This window comes from Vanessa tameamea, chromosome 29, assembly GCF_037043105.1.
Source record: "Vanessa tameamea isolate UH-Manoa-2023 chromosome 29, ilVanTame1 primary haplotype, whole genome shotgun sequence".
In the NCBI taxonomy this organism is placed as follows: Eukaryota; Metazoa; Arthropoda; class Insecta; order Lepidoptera; family Nymphalidae; genus Vanessa; species Vanessa tameamea.
The window spans coordinates 2,775,513-2,798,396 of NC_087337.1; the positions used below are offsets into that span (position 1 = coordinate 2,775,513).

The following is a 22,884-nucleotide window of genomic DNA, read 5'->3' on the forward strand; positions in this document are numbered from 1 at the left end:
ATGGTGCACAGTAGTATGTATTATACAAATTGTACACTCTCGCGGAAACATTATGAGGCAGGCCGAGAGTGAGTGCCTTCATGGAGTTCTCGTCTCGTCTCGACATGTCTCTGTTGCTCAAAGGCTAGATTGAGGCCTGAGGATCTGGATGATCTCAATCCGAACATAGAATAATGACATGATCAATTGGAATAGAGAGTGTACCTGTGCTTGCGCATACAATTATGCCCAAGATTTGCTCTATTGCGTTATACGTTGAGAGAACCGCCATGTCTGAAATGGGTCTGAAGACCATAATGTTAGAGAAGAACTACTATCGCAATAAGATATAATGTTAACCGTTAGTGAAAAGGAATAAACAAACTTAAGTTTTAAAATGGTGCTTTTGGGAAATAAGGTTTAAAGTTAAGTTGGTAAACTTTATTATATTCCATCAGTAAACTTAAATTGTGCACCTGCCTGGTAAAAAAATATGCAGACACACGAAAAAAAAAATACAAATAAAAGATTTATTATTAAGGTCACTAATAGTAGCAATAAATAAGATACCAAAGGCACAGACAATATGGAGAAGGAGATACAATTTTGACAATAAAAGAGAAAAAAAACAAATATTGATCATTCATTAAATAAATTATTTTTTTAATTGTAAAGCTGTTATGTCAGAAAAACTCAAAACTCACCACATAGCATGAAAAAAAATTTTTGATAAGAAATTGTTACACGAAATTGACTATACTTACTATAAATTTTAAAGGATATAAGCATCAATATAGCATAAATCAATTTTTAATATTACACAAGTGAGATACGTTGTCAGTTCTTACACAATAGCATAAGTGTACTTACTTATAAGAGTTTCTCACAATTATTATTTTAAGGCGAAATAACAGTGAGTTAAACATGATAATATTTTTTATCGTAGTAACGCCGCGCTTGTCTAATTCGACGTGGTTAGGTAACTTCCGTTAAGGCGCTGGTATCGCCTGCCTTGTTTCCTTTAACACTGTGCGTCAAGCGCGGTGCGGTGTGTGGAACGGTTACCATCGGATTTTAGACATGTAAGTTTATATTTATTATAATATACATCATTATTAATAAAACGTTTAAATCTATTTTAATTTTATTAAAATAAAACACAAATAGTTATACAATAACTTTCGGTTATCACGTAAATTTTACCTTACGTAACGTTTAATGAAATTATGTTTGCACGTGACCTTGCTCTATAAACTTATGATAGCGAGTATTCTGAGTTAAATAATAGGATAATATTGCTTCTTAAATTGAATTCGATTTGGCTAGTAAAAAAACTCGAAGGCTGATTTTTTTTGACATCATAAATTATCTGTCCATGGTTCTCGCCCTGTCGGATGAAGTATTGATTGGATCGAACCAGTTACAATTTAGGTCTTAAAGAACTGTCTCAGTAGTTAATTATGTATTCGAAACGTTTTAAATAAAATGGGAGTAAGTTTTTTATTTACTATTATCTAACAATTTTTGTTGATATGAACCCACACTAATGGCATTTCCATGGTATTGTTATGTACAACTTCTAATAGTTTTAAATTAAGAATAAGCCTGTATTTTTTTTTTAAGAATTCCATGTTATTTTGATTTATTATTTAGCTGTGGTTATTGAAGTTGAAAATTTGATGCAGTGAATATTTAAAAAAAAAAACTTCTATTGTTTTTTCTTCGAATTAAGTTTTTTTTCTTTTAATACGAGTAATGTACTAATTACGTGTGTTAATCTACGTGTCTGTTACTATGATTGGCTAAAATATTAAAATGCATTAGTTTAAAGGCTAAAGGATAATGCTCAGTTACTGCATTGCAGATTATTATGTAAGGTTGATTCTATATGTTGATAAATATGAGTATAATAATTAATGTTGAACAATGTATAAAGTTGCAAATTTAAGAATGAAATGTAGATGTACTTTGTAATTTACTACTATGTAGTTAATAGACTTTAAAATCTACAACTTAGTTTACCCAATAGCAACATTTTATAAGCTGTGGAAATCTATATTTTTTTTTATAATTAACCATTGGTTGGCAGACTAGCAAATGGGCTACCTGATAAGTGGTCACCACCCTATGTGGTCATCGGCATAACAACCTTCGAAAGCTGTTATCTTCCTTGTGCCTGTAGTTATACTGGCTCACTTAGATTTCAAACTACAGACTACTAACTGTAATACATAATGACTGGTTTGTACTTAGCCAGATATGCTTGCACAAAACCTTACCACAGAGTAAAATTCTATACTTACTTATATTTTCCAAGTTTCTTTGCTATGTACTAAGTCTTGTCACGAAGAGAGTCTAATATCTCATGCTCCTGCACTAGTAACCCTACCATGGGTTTGTCGTTTCCACAGTGTCAAACCGGCCATTACTCTTACACCAATCAAGAAAGTGATGACATTAAAAAAATGAATAAATAAATCCACAATTTTTCATATAATTTTGTATCTCTTGGTTTTAAGACTCTGTGCAAGTTCGTCTGGGTAGGTACCACCTACTTATCATGTTTTCCATTGCCAAAAAGTAATACTTACTATTGTTGAGTCAGTAAAACTACGGCACAAGGGATAACATCTCAGTTCACAGTATTGGTGGCTTGGTATGATGTAAGGAATGGTTAATATTTCTTATGGTGCAGTGTCTATGAGCAGTGACCACTTACCATATGGACCTTTTGCTTGTCCACCTACCAAAGCCATAAATATAAAACAAGTAAACAAAATATCTTGTCTATTAATGTTATAAATATATTGTGTTAAATGTATCAGTAGTTATTACACAACTACTCAAATGTAGGTTTCCTCATAATGTTTTCCTTCAACACCAAACATCGGAAGAATTATAAACACAAAGCACATGACAGGTTCAGTTCAATGTTGTTTGTCTACCTTTTATGATTCGTGTTCTGTGATTTTATATGTATATTCATTTGTTACAGTAACATGTTCTCATCCCTTCTGGAAGCGGCGCGGAACTCGCCGTTCCGCGGGCCGCTGTCGACCACTCATTGTGAGCCAGCGCTACCAGCTGCTGAGACACAGGTGACATTTTAACATATATAACATATCTGTGGCCTGGTGCTAAAAGGACCTATCAGCTCCTACTCTCGCTAATGAGAAAAACAATGAACTGATGTTGCTTCTTTATATAACTAGTTATCGCCCCAGGTTTTCTAGGTATGAACAAGTAGCCAGTTAGAGTCTTTCAAGCGTTCTTCAAGCTTGCTTCATACAAAAATTTTATCAAATTCAGTTCAGTAGTTTAGTTGTAAAAACGTAACAGGACAGACTGAGTTACTTTTGCATTTGTAATATTAATATAGATAAGTATTTTTAAATAATACTGTTTGTATGTTCATGTACCAATTCAGCATAAATATATTAATTATTCTTTAAATGATTTGACGAATTGCAAAATGTGGTTTGCATTCAAAAAAATTTAAATCAAAATATACTTTATTCAGGTAGGCTTTTACGAGCTCTTTTGAATCGTCAAACTATATTAAGTGAAGCTACCATAGGTCGGAATGCAGATTCTGTCGAGAAGAACCGGCAAGAAACACAGTAGTTACTCTTTTCCATCATTTAAAAATACATTTTTTTCTTAAACATACTTCAGTCCTTCTAGCACCAACACAAAAATATACTTTATAAATGTATGTATAGCCCGATGATGAGAAATTATAATGGAGGGGTGTGCCGCTGGTCGGGCGTGGTGGTACCACCACTGCGTACACATCGTGCGCAGCGTGGCGGCCTGTGGCACGAGTGCCCAGTGACTAACAGATTATGAGATCTGAGGGCTTGATCGCATACATTTGAAATTCAAAACTTACATTCTTCTAGAATATGTTTATATAAACCTAAAAATTTGGAAGGTATATTTCTTTATGTGTGCATCTGCTAAGACAGGATTTTTAGAAATTTCAACTTTAAGGGAGAAGGGGAAATTAATTTTTGTCGTGAGAAATCACAGTTAAAGAGGGGGGGGGGGTTATTGGAAATGAATTTTACCCGTATTAAGCCAGGACGTCCAGGTGATGTTGAATAAGGATTTTGACGAATGTTTGTGTGTTGTCAGGGTATGGCCGCCGCGGCCGTGGCCACAGGAGACTCCTGCGAGTTCGGCTCCACCAAATACTTCGCACTTTGCGGTTTAGGTGGAATCCTGTCTTGCGGTAAGGAAAAGTATATTAATCAAAATCTACTTTATTTATAGACACTTTCGAATGATTTAATTTTACAACATTGTATTAATTGTAAACTTAAATGTTGATTCCATTGAGCAGAACCTTCGAGAAACTCAGTAGCTACTCTTTTCCAAATTAAAGTATTTGTACGTTATGTCGATTAAACGATTTCAATTTATGAATGTATAAAGTTTATACGTTTCGAGCGCATTGACGCACACGAACTTCTCGTTTTATGTAATAGGTGTCATATTGGGCCTGTGGTGGTAAGTGGTCACCACCGCCCTCGGATATTGGCGCTGAAAGGAATATTAACCATTCCTTACATCAATGATGTCAGAAATATTTCAATTATTAATAATAAAAATATTTATTCATTCATTGAATTTGTACACATATGTGGATTAGCGCGTTCATATAAATAGATTCATCATATTTTATAATGCCAGATAGATATGGTTGTAACGAAATAATCCCTAGTCACAAAATTATCAAATAATCTTAATAAATTCATTGTAACACAATGCATTACATAAACTATATACACACACATACATAAACATATTCACTTTTTATGACGTAAGTTCGCGGACGAGCATATGGGCCACCCGATGGTACGTGGTCACCACCGCCCATAGACAAGCGCCAATGCGCCATCAACCTTGGGAACTAAAATGTTATGTCCCACGTGCCTGTAGTTACACTAGCGTACCGTTGTTTGGCGGTAGAATATCTGATGCGTGGTGGTACCTACCCAGACGGGCTTGCACAAAGTCCTACCACCAAGTAAACATATACATAAAAACATATTTGGACGCGTTCAATCAAATTTGTTTATCTCAGTAATTTATTGTTGCCGTAACCGTAATCTATTCCAATATTATAAATGCGAAAGTTATGTCTGTCTGTTTCAAACAATTGAACTGAATTTGATGCAATTCGCAAGGAACAAGCTTGAACCCAAGGAAGGATATAGGCTATTTTTTAGGTCTGACACTTGACCACCATCCCTTAAAACGCGAGCGAATCCACGAACGATAACTAGTATAAAATAAAGCATCTTATCGTACTTGTTGTGTCACGGTAAAAGATGCAAGAAAGTATCATTACTGAAAAAAAAAATGACATATCATATATTTCTTGAATTTTTAATAAAACACTATATTTAATATTTTAATAAATAATATTAATATCAGACAATAATGTTGACAACCCAAGGGTTACACCTCCCTTGAAGAGGTGTAGATCATATGTAGGCTGCAGCCGATCCTTCTTTTGCTAAAAATATTATAAATGTGGAGCCGCCTTTGTCCAGTGGTTAGAAGGTAAATAACTAAAAAAACCCGTGAATTATCATATTTAATTTAAATCCTAAGGAAACATACATGTGTCGTTTGTAAATCTTTGATCAATGTGGAGTAGACTCCAAAAATAAAAAAGTAGAGGGCCTCAGTAGTAAATAGTAGGACATTTGTTACTTTAATGACTTCAACAACCACCTTTATCACATTTTCTACCAAACACAATATTAAAAAAAATGGTGTCCCGGTTGAAGGATGATTGAGCCAGTGTAACAGGCAAAAAGAAACATAACATCAAGTTTCCGAAATTGGAAAAGAATGGTTAGCATTTGTTACTGTGTCTGTGCACCCTGACAGTCTGCCTACCTATTTCCATAAGAAACATATAAATTTCAGGCAAAACACCGCTTTGTCGGATTTAATACGCCCATCGCTCAATCATCTATAGTCCTCAATCTCGGACAAGGTCAGATTGTCTTATCTTATCAAACATACTTTATAAAACTCGCCTTTAATATAATTATTATGCAATATAATTAATTGTATAACGTTATTGTTTAACATTTAATAATGATTCGAAATCGAAGATCATGTTCAGGGATTCCCCAAAATTAGTTTGTGTCTTAGTACTAAAAGGACCAGAGTACCTTTGTTTTTAGTAGACTAAACTACATTTCGGCATTTTCCGAATCGTTTTTAAAATGAATAAATTTATTTATGCTAAACAATATAAACTATACATTAATACCAACAGTATTATGCAAAACTGTATATTTCTAAATATAAAAAAAAAATTAAAACAAATCCTCCTTGCCTCCTCGTCATTATTATGCAAGAACTTCAAATATTTTTTTATTTAAATGACGTATGTATGACAGTTTTGGAAGATTTCCAATGCCATATTGTACTTATGAAATCGTCAGTCCTAACTGTCGACGCGCAGCCAAAACTACGAGCCTAGGTAGGCGGACGGTTACATGGGCTACCAGATGGAAATGGTCAACCCCGCCCATAGACATGAGAGAGAAATTAAAAAGGCCCATGCATCGCCATGCGCTACCACCATTAAATTAAAAGTTAGATGTTCTATCCCTTGTGTCTGTAGTTTAGACTTACATTGAACACCACAATACAAAGTATTGCTCTTTGGCGGTAGAATATCTGATGAGTCAATAATATTAGTTAGGATTATTAAATTGGTTTTAGTTTAGATCGTGTACTAGAATTGGCACCAATGTTAAGCACGTTGGCTTATTTATAGCCAACATTGTCATTCCGACCCGATCACCTTTGCAGCCAGCGTGACAACGCCTTGACCGAGGTTTAGTAACAAGGTCTAGGTCGTTACACTTTGATAGGATTTATTTTTATTTCATTTATTTTTTTCTAGAATAAATCCAATTAAGATTTAAATTTGAAATAAGAACCACTTCTGATTTTTTCAAATTCGAATTCGAATTTAGAAAAACAATTTTGGTATTAATTTTGCAACGCTAGTTGATTTTTTTTTTGTGCATATAAGGCATATGCAAGAAAATATTCCGCCAATTTTTTCGGTCACATTATATGCGTGAGTAAATTCATACAATGCTTTCAATTTAATGAAATTTAAAAAATATATGACGTTATAATTAACAGTACACTTTCAATAATGATTGCTAACTCTACCTAAACCATAGAGTTAGTATCAGTTTTCTGAACTAACTTGTAAATCATAAAAATAATTTAAGTTAGAGCAAATGGGCATCTAATTTAATAATATTATTATTATTTCTATCAAGTATATTATGTTATACCCCTGTATAAGTAAGCTTGATCTTTTTGACAGATGTAAATTTTTCTGATCGAAATAACTTATATTTAACATATTATTTTCTTAGTTTAATTATTTAAAAAATGTACATATAACACAAAATTCCCCAAAGATTCAAGCGTTATCCGAAAATTTTAAGACTTTTCATTGCTTCATGTTATGTGTTATATATGTTTTGTTATGTATGTTACAAATATCGATTACAAAAAAACATTATTAAAGATCATTGTTAAGTTATTGTTACGAACGGGGGTCTTTGGTTGGGGTATCTTTGGCTAGTGGTTGGGGTCTCTTTCGCTGGTATAACTCTTTTTAAAAAAACACGGTAAAAAATTAATTGAATTTTAATTTGAAATACGCAATAAATTATGTCTACTGCAATAAATAATTTCACACATAATACATCCACACCAGCTTATACAGTTACAAGAATTTTAAAACGTTATTTTTTGAACTACTAAATATTTTCTGTTTCCCATCACTAGCCCGTCGGTCAAAAAGATCAAGCTAACTTGTACAGGGTATATCAGTAAAATAAAGAGCGAAAAACGTCCTGGATTACGTCACAATAATACTCGTAATAAATCAATCAGAGAATTCATATTATTTTAACAATTTTCCCAAGTCTTCTTTGGTAATATATCGAGTCAACGTAAAAATGTGTGTCTATGTGATCGATGCGATTTGTTAAGTAATCGTCTAACCACTGGGCCATCTCGGCTCGAATGTCTGTAGGGCGAGGTGAATTACCACCAAAGACCTTATCACTACAATATCTCCTATGCAGTAGTACTACCATAAGAATGGGTGTTATGATATACATTCTACCAGAAGAGATTTATAAATAAAAGTTTGTTGCAGGTATCACACACACCGCAGTCGTGCCACTCGACTTGGTGAAATGCCGTCTCCAAGTAGACCCTGATAAGTACAAGAATGTCGTCACTGGTTTCAAGGTGTCAGTGAAGGAGGAGGGCATGAGAGGACTGGCCAAGGGATGGGCGCCCACTTTCATCGGATACTCACTTCAGGTCAGTTTATATCAGATATTTATGATTCCAACCAGCTGTGTATATAGTATATACATTCACCTGTTCCTGGATAACTTCTAAACTACCCATTATCTAATGAATTTGTTAAATAAAAAATAATTACATGGTAAGAGGCTTTGTGGCGTCATTTTCAATTAAATATGAGATTTTTGGGGGACAAGAAAATCTTATAAAATGAAAAAAAAAATACCATGTTGGGCGCAAATGAAAGTTCTTAATCAGCACATTTCAAGGATCCTTCTTGTTTCAACACACAACCTATTAATATTCCACTGTTGGGCTACAGCTTCCTGTCCTGAACAGATCATTTGAAGCATAGTATATCAATCTGCTACAATGAGGGTTCTTGATTAATTAAATTACATATGATTAAAACAAAAATCCAATTGTTCCATCCGAGTTCTTTGAAGATACAATATTTATGATTATGTTTCATAAATACACTAACAAACCTACAAACATAAAGATTGTAATACAATTAATTTGTCCAGGGTCTCTGCAAGTTCGGTCTATACGAGGTGTTCAAAGTGGGCTACTCGGGTATGCTGGACGAAGAGACGGCGTACACATACCGTACCTTCGTGTACCTGGCCGCTTCAGCATCTGCTGAATTCTTCGCGGATATTGCCTTGTCACCACTAGAGGCCGCTAAGGTAATTATTTAAAATAGGTAACCCACACTGATAAATGGGCCACATGTTGGTATGTGGTAATCATTGCCCATAGATATTGGGGGGGGGTGAAGTATAAAATAGTAGTCCATGTCCTTGAACCTTGGGGTTCAATATTGCTACATACCAAGACCAATTTCAAAAGTCTAATTTCTTACATACTAAAGATACCCGATGATGAAAAAAGCGCCTGGAGGGAATCGTAGGGAGATATGTTCGTGACGTCACTCATGTCACTCTGTGAACATTCGTTTGCAGTGTGTCCATGTCTCCCGTACGCGATCCCAGTGACTTAAGATTATGAGATTTGAGGGTTATCTAATACAGTAATATTTAAGGAATGTCGGGTAATAAATATAATAAGTAATTATTAGTAATGTTAAAAATTATTTAATTAAACAGGTCCGAATTCAAACTATGCCTGGATTCGCGAACACGCTCCGCGAGGCGTGGCCCAAGATGGTCCAGAATGAAGGCTACGGTACTTTCTACAAGGGGCTAGCGCCTCTCTGGGGTCGCCAGATCCCCTACACCATGATGAAGTTCGCGTGCTTCGAGAAAACCGTCGAATTGCTCTACAAGGTAATGATTAAAACAATTCACCTCAAATTAATAGCTTAGATTCTGAGTCTTGATATTATAGCATTAACAGTCTATTCCAACCACAGGAGGAGTAAACATAAATTAACAACTGGCTTCGAATTTACGCGATATAATTAGTCTTGATCTCTTATGGTTTACCGAAAAAATGTCCTGTTGAATGTCGCCCTTATTATCGAAATTTTGAAAGTAAAATTAAAGTGGATACAAGTAATCAAGAAATGTTTGCAGTGCATAATATAGTATAGCAGAGCTATTAGTAAATCACATGGATTACGTAAATTTAAGGTTTGTTTGTCTTTACTCCCTCCTCGATTGGAATAGGGAATACTTATTATATTGTTTGGTTTGATTGTATATAGACTAAAAAATATAGCAGAGAATTCACACAACCACGCAAAAATACATGCATAATTAAAAAAAATACATTTAAGAAAAACAAATGAACAAATGTACTCACAAAATACACAAGAATTTGACAATTAAAATCAGATTCGTTAATTCACACACAAACAAACATACATGTAACTATACTAAAGGATGATATGTAAGATGAAGTGTTGTTTGTGTGCAGTACGTAGTGCCGAAGCCCCGCGAGCAGTGCACGAAGGGCGAGCAGCTGGTGGTGACGTTCGCCGCGGGTTACATCGCCGGCGTGTTCTGCGCCATCGTGTCCCACCCCGCCGACACCGTCGTCTCCAAGCTTAACCAGGTAAACCGCCTCTATATCATTTACAGGACCATGTAATTCTCGAGTCACGTCCTATATAGTCCTACTTTAAAGCGGGTGAAACTGCAAAACAGATACATATATTCTATGTTGACGCGACCATGCCAGTCGCCATGATTTTTTCCGACATCTTCAACAATAATCGACATATTTCAACATTTTGAATATATTTCTCAGAAATATCGAATCTTATTGCAAAAAGTGTTAGGACAATTACTGTTGTAGTTGATTGCATGATCTAGAGTTATTGTCAGAGCTATTTTCTTCATAAAACTGTTTCGCAAGAAATCCAAAAAAAAAACTTAGACTTTGCATATAAAGTTTTATACACCTGCGATTGATGAGGATTTTATACAATTTCATTAAAATCGTATCTCTAACGTTCTTGGGAATATATGAAATTGTGAATGTCTATTTTGACCTGACTATAAACCATTGGACAAAAAATACATTATCATCATAGACATAGAAAAAATAAGATTTTAAAAATTGGTGTTGTACAACATATAATTTTCCTCCCTCGTGTGAAGGGGGAGGGTTGTCATTTGGCCTTTTCTGTACCCCTGACAAGGTGTATGCAAAATGTCACAATGATCATTTGATTAATTAAAGCGTTATAACGTAACCAACAAACGAACTCATCTACGGCTTAAGAATATATATTTTTCAAATATAGTGCTCCATATACAAGTGTTATGTATAATTGCAGGACAAGACAGCGACTATCGGTTCCATTATCGGCAAGCTGGGTATGGCTGGAGTCTGGAAGGGTCTCGGACCTAGGATCGTCATGATTGGTACCCTCACCGCGCTGCAATGGTTCATCTACGATGCCGTCAAGGTAAACCCGTTGCAACAGTCTCTCTGTACAATAGTTAAATAAAATACAATAATAGTCGTGAAATGCACCTCATTTATATGCAAAGACCTCTCTTAAGGAGATTCGTGACATACGCAGTACTTGAGGTACATACGACAGATTAATTCCTAACCAAAATCCGAATAAAAGCACTACGGTGAAATAAATCCTTCTCATAATGAGAAAAGCCTAGCTGTGAGAAATGTATACTTAAATGTAACTTGTATCTAAGGGCACGTTAGACATACCGTCTTAATTCCCAACGTTGTTGGCACATTGACGATGTAAGGGAAAAAACCCTTACTTTTCCCCTGTCTATGGGTGGTGGTGACCACTTACCATCATGTCGCCCAATAGCCAGTCTGCCTATTTATTTAAATATATATAATATTCAATGATTATTAGCAAATCAATTGTTCCTACCGAAAATAGAAACATGTGGATTTAAGAAATTAGTATGAGAATAGACTCGATAATATTAACAGTAATGTATATGGCAACATTTCAACACAACATCCGTGACAGGTATGGCTGAGGATGCCCCGACCACCACCCCCAGAAATGCCCGAATCCATGAAGAGGCGCCTCGAAGCTGAAGAAGCGAAGTCTAAGTGAATTAGTTCAATTGCATAGGAAAGTAACACCATCGGGCTTAGACGAAATACATACTGGTCAACGTTGAAACTAATAATTAATCTTAACCTCAATCAAACCAGGTTCACACCGTTCAACTTTAATTGATCAATAAAAGTTTTCCATCATTCAACTTTTGTTGATTCAATTCGATTGAAACCTGTTGAATTGATTGATGTTTGAAAATAAACTGTTTTGTACTGTATCATATATTCCATTAGTGATTTACATCATCACGTCACAAACAGTAATTCTGTTGATGATTCTGTATCGTTATGTAACACCGTCTAAGCCCGAGGAGTTAAAATTAAAATGAGGACTACAACTACGTGCAACATTGTATGTATTATAGATTTCAAATGTGATGCAGTATGTTAGTGTTATATCATCGCTATTTATTATTATATAATACATTTTATGATTTATTTATTTGTTTATTATATGTATGAGTTGAAAGTGTAACCCGTTGGTGGAATTAAAACACTAGATACTAAATTTTGTTTTGTTTATAAGATGTTTGTTTTGAAACCTGGTAGGTATCAACCAATGTTGCAGAACTATTGATAGTTTGACTATCGGTAGTTGTACTCGAAAACTATACAGGATATCGATAGTACTATCGATAGTATAGTTTTGATAAATACTATCGATAGACTATCTATATGCAACACTAGTATCAACCACATAAACCTTATCCGCAGTAGAATACGTGATGTCTTATCTACTGCTAAATACTTATATGCATCGTTGTTCGGTTTCGGCTTGAAGAGTGTGTCAGTGTAACAGACACAATAGACATACCATCTTAGTTCCCAAGATAAGTGACTCTTTAAGGGATGATTTCTTCTAATTCCACTACATGTGTATGGTGGTGACGTGTATTTACCCTTAAGAGCGTTTATCCGCCGTATTAGCCGTTTTCGTGAATTTTGTGACGGATTTTGAGTGAAATATTTATCAGTTACTCAAACAAAAAATACTAATAAAGTTTAGTCTCTTATTAAGCTTTTGAAAAAAATCTAAATAAACATTGTTCATATTTGACAAATTATTTGTTAAAAATGTATATTTTCAAAAATTTTATAATTCAGTATAATTTGAACGCTACTTTAACTATAAAGAAGAATTTTAAGTTATTTCTGTAAACACTACATAAAGGAAGAGGTTGTGTATTGATAAATTCCTATATTATTTTTGAGAAAATAAGGAATGAAAACCTAGTTAAATGCACATTATTGAACTTCAAAGTTCAAATTGCTGTCTCAGGCATAGCACTGGGGACTGAGGAGCTGCTGTGGGTGAGGTGACGTAGTAGACAGCTACGATAGATAAGATCAGAGTTTCTACGTTATTTTTTTAAACTAGGCAATAACCTTCACAAAGTTCGGTTATATTTTGCTTCGATTGAAAAAAAGGGTGATTCTACATATATCAAGCCACTGATATGGTATTTTTTACGACGATTATAAATTTATTTTCAGTAGACTGATATGGCAGCACTAAATATTGACTTCAATTATTTTTATTCTGTAACTACTGATTATAGTGATGTCGTTAGTTATCTGTGAATTGAATTCTGTTATTTGTTTTATAATCTGTATTGTGCTATCTCAGGCCTCAGCTGTCAGTTTAATCAGTCGGCACTACCTGGTTGTTGATGCTTGTATAAGCCTTGCCAAAAATCTCAGCCACTTGTCGGATTGTTACAACCATTCCTAAATTGCTACGAAGCCAGGCTGTGATTTGTTGGTCGTAGTACGTACTTAATGGTCGCATGTAGGCAACGTCAGCGACTTGAAGATAGTGAGTGGTATGTGGGGGAAAACATAAAATAATAACCCCGTGGGTTAGAGCTTCAATATTCTTATTTATAAGTTCAATATTCTGCGTGTGAGTACTATGCCCGTCTAAGAGTAACAAAACAGGTCACTCGACTGTTGCTCCATTGAATTCTATGAACTTCTTAAGCCATCCAAGGATTAAGTCTGTTGTCATCCAACCAGAATCATTGCAAACGGCCCAAGCTCCAGGTGCAGAATTGAACACAAGTTGTGGGTCCATTCTCTTCCTAGGATACACCATAATTGGTGGCATGAACTGGCCACTAGCGCTGAAACATATTTCAACTGTTATTGTTGTACCTCTCTCTCCGGATGTTATGGCTCCTACTTGCTCTCGTCCTTTTTTGGCAATTATTTTAGATTTTGTTTTGGTCACAATTATAAATACATTCAGCTGTTCAGGTGAATTTTTGGCATTCATAAAACTAAAAAATATATATAAAATCAGATTATGAAACAAATCGGGGATCAGTGTGATATATTTTGAAGCAATTGAGAACAAAAAAAGCTGGTTTTTTACAGGACAAAAATAAGAGGTTTCTTTGCGTTTTTTTTCTTTTGTACAAACTCTACACGGCTTTCCTGGGATCTTTTTTTCGGTGGGAGGTATTTTTTCCAAGTAATGGAAGTTATCTGTAGAAACTCGATACAGTTGATTTGCTGGTTGGTTTGATTGAAATGACGTGGATGCTCGTGAAGTTGAAATCTGTGTATCGGAGTCCGACATTCCAAGTAAGTGTGTAATAAAATCCTCGCGAAATTTTAGTAATCTCATCTTAGAAGTGCGATCTTGCTTACGCAATAGTCGGTACGCGTTTTGCACGTAAACATCAAATACATGCAAAGCCAACTTTTTGTGCCAACGCAATGTCTTTCTTAGACAGGAATAATAAGAGACCATTTGGTCACCTCGGTCAATTCCAGACATGCCTAAATTATATTCAACGACTATGTTAGGCTTACGTGAAATTTTTCCATTCTGGTTTCTTACGTTTACAATTTCTAGTTTATGTTTATTTGTAATAACCAAAACGTCTCGTTTATCCTTCCACTTACATACAGTTATGTCGTCACACGATTGAAAGGCCAGCTCACCTTGTTTCAGTTTTGCTGAAGTCACTTCCGACGGATTTCCTTTACGGTTACTTCGTAATGTACCACAAACATACGTCTTTTTTTGACCAAGATTCCGTGTCAAATCTACAGAGTTGTAATAATTGTCTGCGTAAACAACACGACCTTTGCGTACATACCCATCGAGAAGATCAAGAACAACCTCTGTACTGTGCAATGTACCAGGTTGTGGTTTTTCACTCTTGCCCCTATAGACACGTATTTTCATTACTAAACCAGAAGACTCGCACAATTCGTAAAGTTTGATTCCATATTTATTTTTTTTGTTTTTTATATACTGCCTGAAGATCAACCGCCCTCTCCATAATACCATGGATTCGACTCTCAGGATAATATGTTTTCGACATCAATGAATTGAATATTTCTAAGACAGGATTTATTTTATGTAGGCGATTTTTATTGTTTTTGTCGTCACCTTTCGAAAAGTGGAGATATCGTAGCAATAACTGAAATCTATTTCTACTCATAAGGGATCGAAATAATGGCAAGTTGTATAATTTATCCATGCGCCAGTAGTAAGAAATAACAACAGGTAACTGAAGAATACCCATATAAAGTAACATCCCAATAAACCTCCTCATTTCGTGAATATTGGTATCTTTCCAATATCGGAATCGCGCATGTTTTTCTAATGGCCCTGTAGTGCGGTTAGCATACTCATTTGTAGCATCAACTAAAGTTTTGATGAACTCTTCCGAGAAAAATAAATCTGCTAATGACGCAGGCGTAAAGTTAACATGAATTTTTATCCCTGATTCACCTACAAATGAAAACTGACGTGGTCTTGAATACCTGTGCATCCATTGATATACTGGGTTTTGATCACATGACGGTCCTTCAGCCACATTTTCATTTTCACCGTTGGAGATTGAAGAAGACGAAGTGCTTTCAGTCTCATTTTCTGGTCGATATTCTTCGCCGGAACCCGAAGAAAAATCACCGTCGTCCTCCCAATCCGATTCTATTGCATAAAGAATCTCTTCGTCACTAAGAAGTTGACGACGCTGCCGTTGGAAATTACGAGACATCTTCATTGACGAAATGCGGAAATGACGCGACGTGCACCAGCAATCGCTTGCGCATTACTGCGTACTCGGCGCGTGCGAGTCGTGCAACAAATTAGCGAGGTCGTGGGGAGCGCAAGTACGCTTGAGTGAGATGTGACGAATGATACATATTTATACGTAGTTGGCACCTGGGGTGGTTTATTATATATCTGATGCTGTGTGTACGTAGTTATACGTATACGTATTTAACCGTAGCTGGCATCCTGGTATTTAATAGTATTCGCAGGTGCCATGTACGAATATATACGTAAAGTGATGAATGTATGGTGGCCAAAAATTTTGTGAGAATAAAAATTTCGGCAGTCAATGGATTAAAATTTCTTTCATATTTTATTTCCCAGAAGACGTCATCTTTTTTCATTATTTCAATTTTCATGTCTACGTAGGTTCAAACCATAAAATTGCATTCGTTTTTTTGGGTTATATGCAGTTGCCCTTGGACCTAATAATACCAGTCACGATTGCGTTTCCAAAAATGGATTCTTTCATCTTAATTTCATTTCATTTATGGTAATCCATGAACATGACACTTAATTTCGATAATTTATCGTTATCCAGTATTCCATTGAGAGTTGCTCCTAAGTAGCCTATTTCTGCATCTACAAATAAACCGCATTTTTGTATGTTGCAAAGAGAACCTTCAATACTTTTCAAGGCTTCTAACTGCTCTACCGCAATCTGTTCATGATCTTTGCCATGTTGGATTGATTTCACATTTTCTAAATTTGCTTCACGAAGCAAACTTTTCACTAGAGTTGCACATTTAATGAGACCTCTTTTGCAAACTTTTTGAAAACTAGCCAAAGCGTTCCATCGTTGTCCTCTTTCTTAGGTCTATGCCATGGAATCTGATTGCAAAATAGTTCTCCTTTCAAGAGCTTTTCGTTCAGCTTCTGTGAGTTTTTTTTTTTAAATGATCAAATTTTGCGAAATCGTAGTCTACTTTATTTAAATCTGGCTTTTGACAAAAATAACCATAGCCATTTTGATTTTATTTTGCGGCTGGATTTTGATTTTAATTGTAGTTCCTTTTTTTAACTCTAGACGATTTATGAAATCGTTTGGGGTTTTGAAAAGTATTTTATTGCAGAGGTACGTATGTGACTGCTTTTTGTTAAATACCACGTCGGACTGAATCGGAATGTTACTGTTGATTTTGTAGATCAAACTCTTTGCATTATTTACTAATATTGACACAATCTTCGTGATAGCATTGTAAAAGGTGCAAGCTTTCATTTTCGGCACTAAGTTTCTATGATTACTCGTCCCATTTTCATTTGTGAAATCCAGATGCTAACAAAAGTACGGCTTAAAAGTTGCTTGATTACCAAACACATAATTTGGTCTATTCAATAAGTCGGTTTTGTGATCTACAATTCTTTGATCAATTGTTTTTTCCGTTTCGGAATTGTAATACTGAACAGCACCAGTTACTGACCGCCTTAAACGCATATAATAATTTGAGAGAGAATTTTTCGGAATGGTAAGGGTTGTATGGTAGTCTCGGTAAGTTTCATCCAGTTCAGTGCAGTAGTTGCAAAGCAAATGGCTTCTGAATTAAATTTTTTAACAACTTTACGGACTATTTTACTTTACCTTGGGGACGGATTAGCGCCTATTATATTTTTGTAAGTACTTGCATCTCCATCAGCAATTAATTTAGAATATATAATGTCATACATAAGATAAGAACTAAAAAGTTCTTGAAACGTTATGTTTTTGCACGAGCTTCTATTCCGCTTGAGGAACCATTTTTGTTTTTAAAACAAACGTGATCTGGGCAATCCTGATTTAGTGGTCTAGCACGGATCATGCAGTACTTATTTTTCACTGCCATGTACAGTACTTGTTTGGTTTTGTAACCGATGTTTACAGCAGCACCTAATCGAGCCGTGTTGTTTTTTCTATATGGTTTTTTACACCAGCATGCATCAGCTATTACGGTGATCATAGGTTTTTTTTTTTAAATCTTTGCTCCCTCTAATTTTTTGCGAAATTTACGTTAAGACAAACGGGGAAAATCCCTCATGGACGCCTGGGAATGGAGGGCCCAGGCAGTGCCGGACTCTTAGGGTTCCCACACAAAACTGCGATGCGATGCGATACGATTTAGTGCGGCAAACCGTTGGTAGGGCGACCATTCCTTCAAGTGTAGTCAGCCGTACTGGACGTGTTTTTAGGAAGCATAAGATGGATCGCAAAAAGATTATTGCACTGCTGTTATTGTTAAATAGATATAAAAGAAAAAGAACATTCTGGGTTCACCCATTTATTACGATTATGAACTCTGATGGGAACTATTTTACTCAAAATTACTATGCGTTGAGAACTGAAGAAGATAATTTTTTTGATTATTTTAGAATGAGCATATCTTCATTTGAAGAGCTTTTGAGTTTATTATCACCATGCCTTCAAAAACGATCGTACAAAGGAAGAATTCCTGTTATGCCTTTGGAAATGCTGGGACTGACTATCAGGTAAAGTAAAACAAACAGTAAAATCAAATTTGTGATTATCAGCAGTTAATAGTAATTAATGTTATGTAAAATCAAACTCTTCTTCCGTCGACAAAGCGCTATAGGTAGAATAATTATCACTAGGTGAATGAATTTGATTTTCCCCTGTGTTTGATGATTGTTCGTGTGATAAATGTGGGCGTGTCAGTGGTGTTTGGTTTGCAAAATGTTAAGTTTGATAGCCTGTGTAGCTCTGGTAGTTGCTAGGCCGATAGGAGGAACTATAGGGTGGGTAGCCTTGATATGCCGGTTGAAGTAAGTCTGTTAAAGTTTGGAGAACACGACTTTGAAAAATAAGTGTTTTGTTCTCATCCAATTTTTCCAGAGACGGTAGAATTCCCTTAAAAAAAGACAAGTGCCTATTTTCCGGTTCCTTTATAATTTCATCTTCAAACTCGTTTGCCTTTCTTTTTCGCGACTTCTGCTGGTATCGTCTTGGAGATTTTTCAGATCTTGCTTGATTCTCTTTTCCAGGTGGTGCTTGCATTTCCGTTTCATTAATGCTATCTGTTGTCTCATTTTGTAATTTTTTTTTAAGAAATAATAACTGCTTGTACAGATGGTATTCTTTGGTAGATTTTGCTCCTGTTCCAGATCGCTTTTCGTCTTTAAGTTTCTTTACGTACTTTTTAAAGGTATCGCTGATCCCTCTCCATTTTTTTAATGCTTCATTACCTGTAAATTATACAAAATTAATCAATAAAAATACATTAAAGTAGGGGTATCCCTATGAAATTAAATATAAAGAAACCATTCATATGTTTAAAAATATTTTATGTATGTATTTAATGTCATATTAGGGTAAGTTTTTAATTGTCTCCACTATTTTTTGTTAAATTTTCTATTTTAATTTCAGATTTTTAGCAACCGGAGAAGAATTCAACGATATGCATTTAAACTATTATAGAGGTGCAAGTACAATAGCGAAAACAATACGATTGGTGTGTAACGCAATATGGGATCGCTGTTTATGTCAAAACATGCCTGAAATAACACAACAGCTGTTTGAAGAAATTAGTGCAGATTTTGACAAGAAAGCCAATTTCCCTAACTGTTTAGGAGCCATTGACGGCAAACATATTCGTATCCGTAATCCCGCAAATAGTGGATCACTGTTTTACAATTACAAAGGTTATAATTCAATTGTTTTGTTGGCTATTACTGACTCTAAATACAGATTCATCTACGTGGATATAGGAGCATATGGAAAAGAAAGCGACTCCACGATTTTCCACAACTCGAAACTTTATGACTCACTGATGAAAGGTAGCTTGCCCATACCAATATCGAAGCCGTTGCGAGGCTTTCAAGAACCGGTCCCGTTTGTTTTCATAGGAGACGAAGCTTTTTCTATTTCAAATAACGTTATGCGCCCTTATTCTGGCAAGCATTTAACCGTTAAACAAAGAATATTTAACTACCGTTTGAGTCGGGCGAGGCGATATGTCGAGTGTGCTTTCGGCATACTAGCCAACAAATGGCGAGTATTTCATCGACCCCTTAACGTCTCAATTGATTTTGCAGTCGATATTATCAAAGCTTGTTGTATATTACACAACTTTGTACTGAACCGCGATGGATTACAATCTCCCGTAGAAATGATCATAGATGATTCTGAACTACAAAGCCTACAGACGTTGAATGCAAGAACAATGAGTGTAAATGTAATAAGAGACAAGTTTTCGAATTATTTTTCTAGTGACTTTGGAGCCTTGAAGTGGCAATTAAAAAAAATTTGAAATTGTAGAAGTACTTGCTTAGTCCTAAATACAGTACGTCCGAAATAACTTGGCGAGCCTGAACATAGGCTCTGCGAACTTTAGCGCATGTACACTCGTAAAAAACTGTTATTGACATTTATTTTTTTAAACCAAAATACGAATGAAAATCTACTAATACAGGGACCAAGTACCAATAAAATAAATATTTAAACACTTTGAGATGGAAAGCTACAAAAATAACTTCTGAATTAAAGAATAAAACTAACACTACAAAAAAAACTTAACAATTTAATAATAACAACCAACGAAAACTTTTGTCACCGTCTGTGCTCAAGACAGAGATAGCAACACGAAAATGACACCAATGCTAACGTGTGAGTGAGATATATTACCGGGACCCGAACATTGCCGAATAAGCACGAAGCTTTACGAAGTTACTAAAGAGAGATGTCCAATACGCGTGTCTGAGTGTGTTGTTTAATCGATTTTTCTTCAAATCGATTTGAATTAAGTAATAAAAATATATTTATATTCAATTTTCTATGGAGGTTTAAAATATTCTCAAATAGTCGTTATTTGTATAGAAGCTTATAAATACTTGATATTTAACTAAATCATGTTTTTCAACCAAGAAAATAAAATTTTATTAATTTTTTTTTTTTATTAAAGTCGAAATCTCGTTTACAAAATATACTGTAGATATACAGTAGGTACTTCAAGATAAATAATGGGCATAGGAAAACATCAGAAATAAGTAATAACAATTTTAAAACGTTATTAAAAAAAACATAATTCAACTTTATAAGCAAACAAAGTAATTGTCAGTCATTTATAAGAAAATCAAAATAGGTCAGAAACACGACATTAGTCGATGCTCATTATTTACCTTGTCGTACACTTTATTCCACTGAATTACATTTATTCATAGAAGTACGAATAGCGCGCCAGATTCTGGAAGCCCTCTTACACGCGCGCACTCTATTTAATTTATACTTATATGCATTGATTGTATTGTTGTAGAGATAAAAGTACTTACCAAGTTTTGTTTTTTCGCTGTTTTCTTTGTCTTGGAAATTTGGAAACAAACTTTCACAGACGCTCTTCCACGCATCTTGCTTAATAAATTTATTTTTATAATGTTCATCACTTGTGTCCCAAAGGACGGGACGCTCCTCAATTAAAGAAATTAAAAAATCTATATCATATTCCGCCATTTTTTTATAAACAAAGAAGGCGGCGCAGGCGCCGCGCGTCTTTCTCTAAAGCTGTCTCAGAGCGGACTAAAATGGCGTTACCAAGGATGACGTATATCGCAGGAATGTGCGATGCGAAGCAGATCGGAAATTCTTGCGGTGCGTTCGTGCGAATTCGCAGATATTTGCGATGCGATGTGAATTCGCAGTTTTGTGTGGGAGCCCTTACTTGGGGCTACATAGAATTTGCGGTTTTCCCAATTTAAACAGACGTCGGATAAAATTTTGACTTTTGGGGATCTCGCTTTTGTTGACGTTGAAGCTGTATTTGACAAAGGCGAAAGCTGTAAATCTATTGGGCCTGAGAGAGGTTTCAAGTTCTCTAAAATATCAGATTTATATAGATTATTTAAAATCATGGACATATCTATGCTTTGTGACTGATCGTTATCGGCTTCATTAGAATTAAATTGATCTACCAGTGCTTCACCGTAATTATGAAAATTAAGAATGCCTTAATGTTTATTATGCACACAAGGCATTCTGCAGTCTTGACATTCAAAGCAACTAAGACTTCGTAAAGCTATTATTTTTCTTTGATCAGCAGTCCACATGACTTGATGAACTTGCAGCGTTTCCTTAAATCTAGGAACATTATGGGGGAACTTCTTTTGTATGATGTCATTCTCTGTTATTATGTCAAAATGTACGTTTTGTATATTTTTAATTATAACAGTCGCAAAATCTTTGAATGAACCAACATCTCCACCATATTTTACAAAATTGTCTGCATTCCGTTTGATAATTGCGCCTATGCCACCTGGGGCACCTTTGCCATGGCCAGATTCTTGAAAATTCCACGTCACTTTATTAATAGTTGGAATAGTATCTTTTAACTTTGTTATCATATAAAAAATATTTTTATTTCTGTATTGGCTAGACGGTGAATCAGATAAAAAATGGACAACATTATATGTCACTAGCCCATAAGCCATCTTTAAAATAGGACATAAGTGAGCCCATACGGCTCCAGCGTCATGTTTTAAACAGTCACTCATTGTACAAAAAGATTTTGTTTGAAAGGTACCCTGTCTGTTTTTATAGTAGAGAACTCCTGTATGTAAGGACACTTGTTCACGACTTCCTCCAAAGTGAAAGGATTGTATCTCTTGATTATATTTTAAGCTGTAATTCTCACTGAAATCTATATGACCTAGTATCTCGTTGTCTTTTAAATTTTCTTTTAATTGTTTAATAACTTCATACTGTACTGTAATGTTTAGATTGTGTTTGAGGAATGGAACTAACATTGACTCTAATTTATAAATGATATCGCGCGGAGAATTTTCAAACTTTTTTTTGTAGTAACTTTTTTAATTTTTTGGACTCCATTTTTTGCTAAATATGGTTTTTTATCTACAATCCACTGATAAAACTTAATTTTTTTGGTATTTTGAAATTTTACATACGCATACTGTGCACGTACGTTCAAGACATGTTTGCTTTATATCACAACAGACACTTTTAA

The 22,884-nt window shown here is 35.0% G+C and overlaps 1 protein-coding gene across 1 annotated transcript; it reads left to right on the top strand.

Moving 5' to 3' along the window:
- Positions 1–930: 930 nt before the first annotated feature.
- On the top strand, positions 931–12,379 carry LOC113395250 (phosphate carrier protein, mitochondrial-like). Its single transcript, XM_026632816.2, has 9 exons — positions 931–1,061; positions 2,975–3,077; positions 4,117–4,213; positions 8,201–8,370; positions 8,883–9,044; positions 9,465–9,644; positions 10,237–10,374; positions 11,102–11,233; positions 11,777–12,379. The coding sequence occupies exons 2-9, from the start codon at positions 2,979–2,981 to the stop codon at positions 11,864–11,866; spliced, it is 1,068 nt and encodes a 355-aa protein (XP_026488601.1). The 5' UTR covers positions 931–1,061; positions 2,975–2,978; the 3' UTR covers positions 11,867–12,379.
- Positions 12,380–22,884: the final 10,505 nt, after the last annotated feature.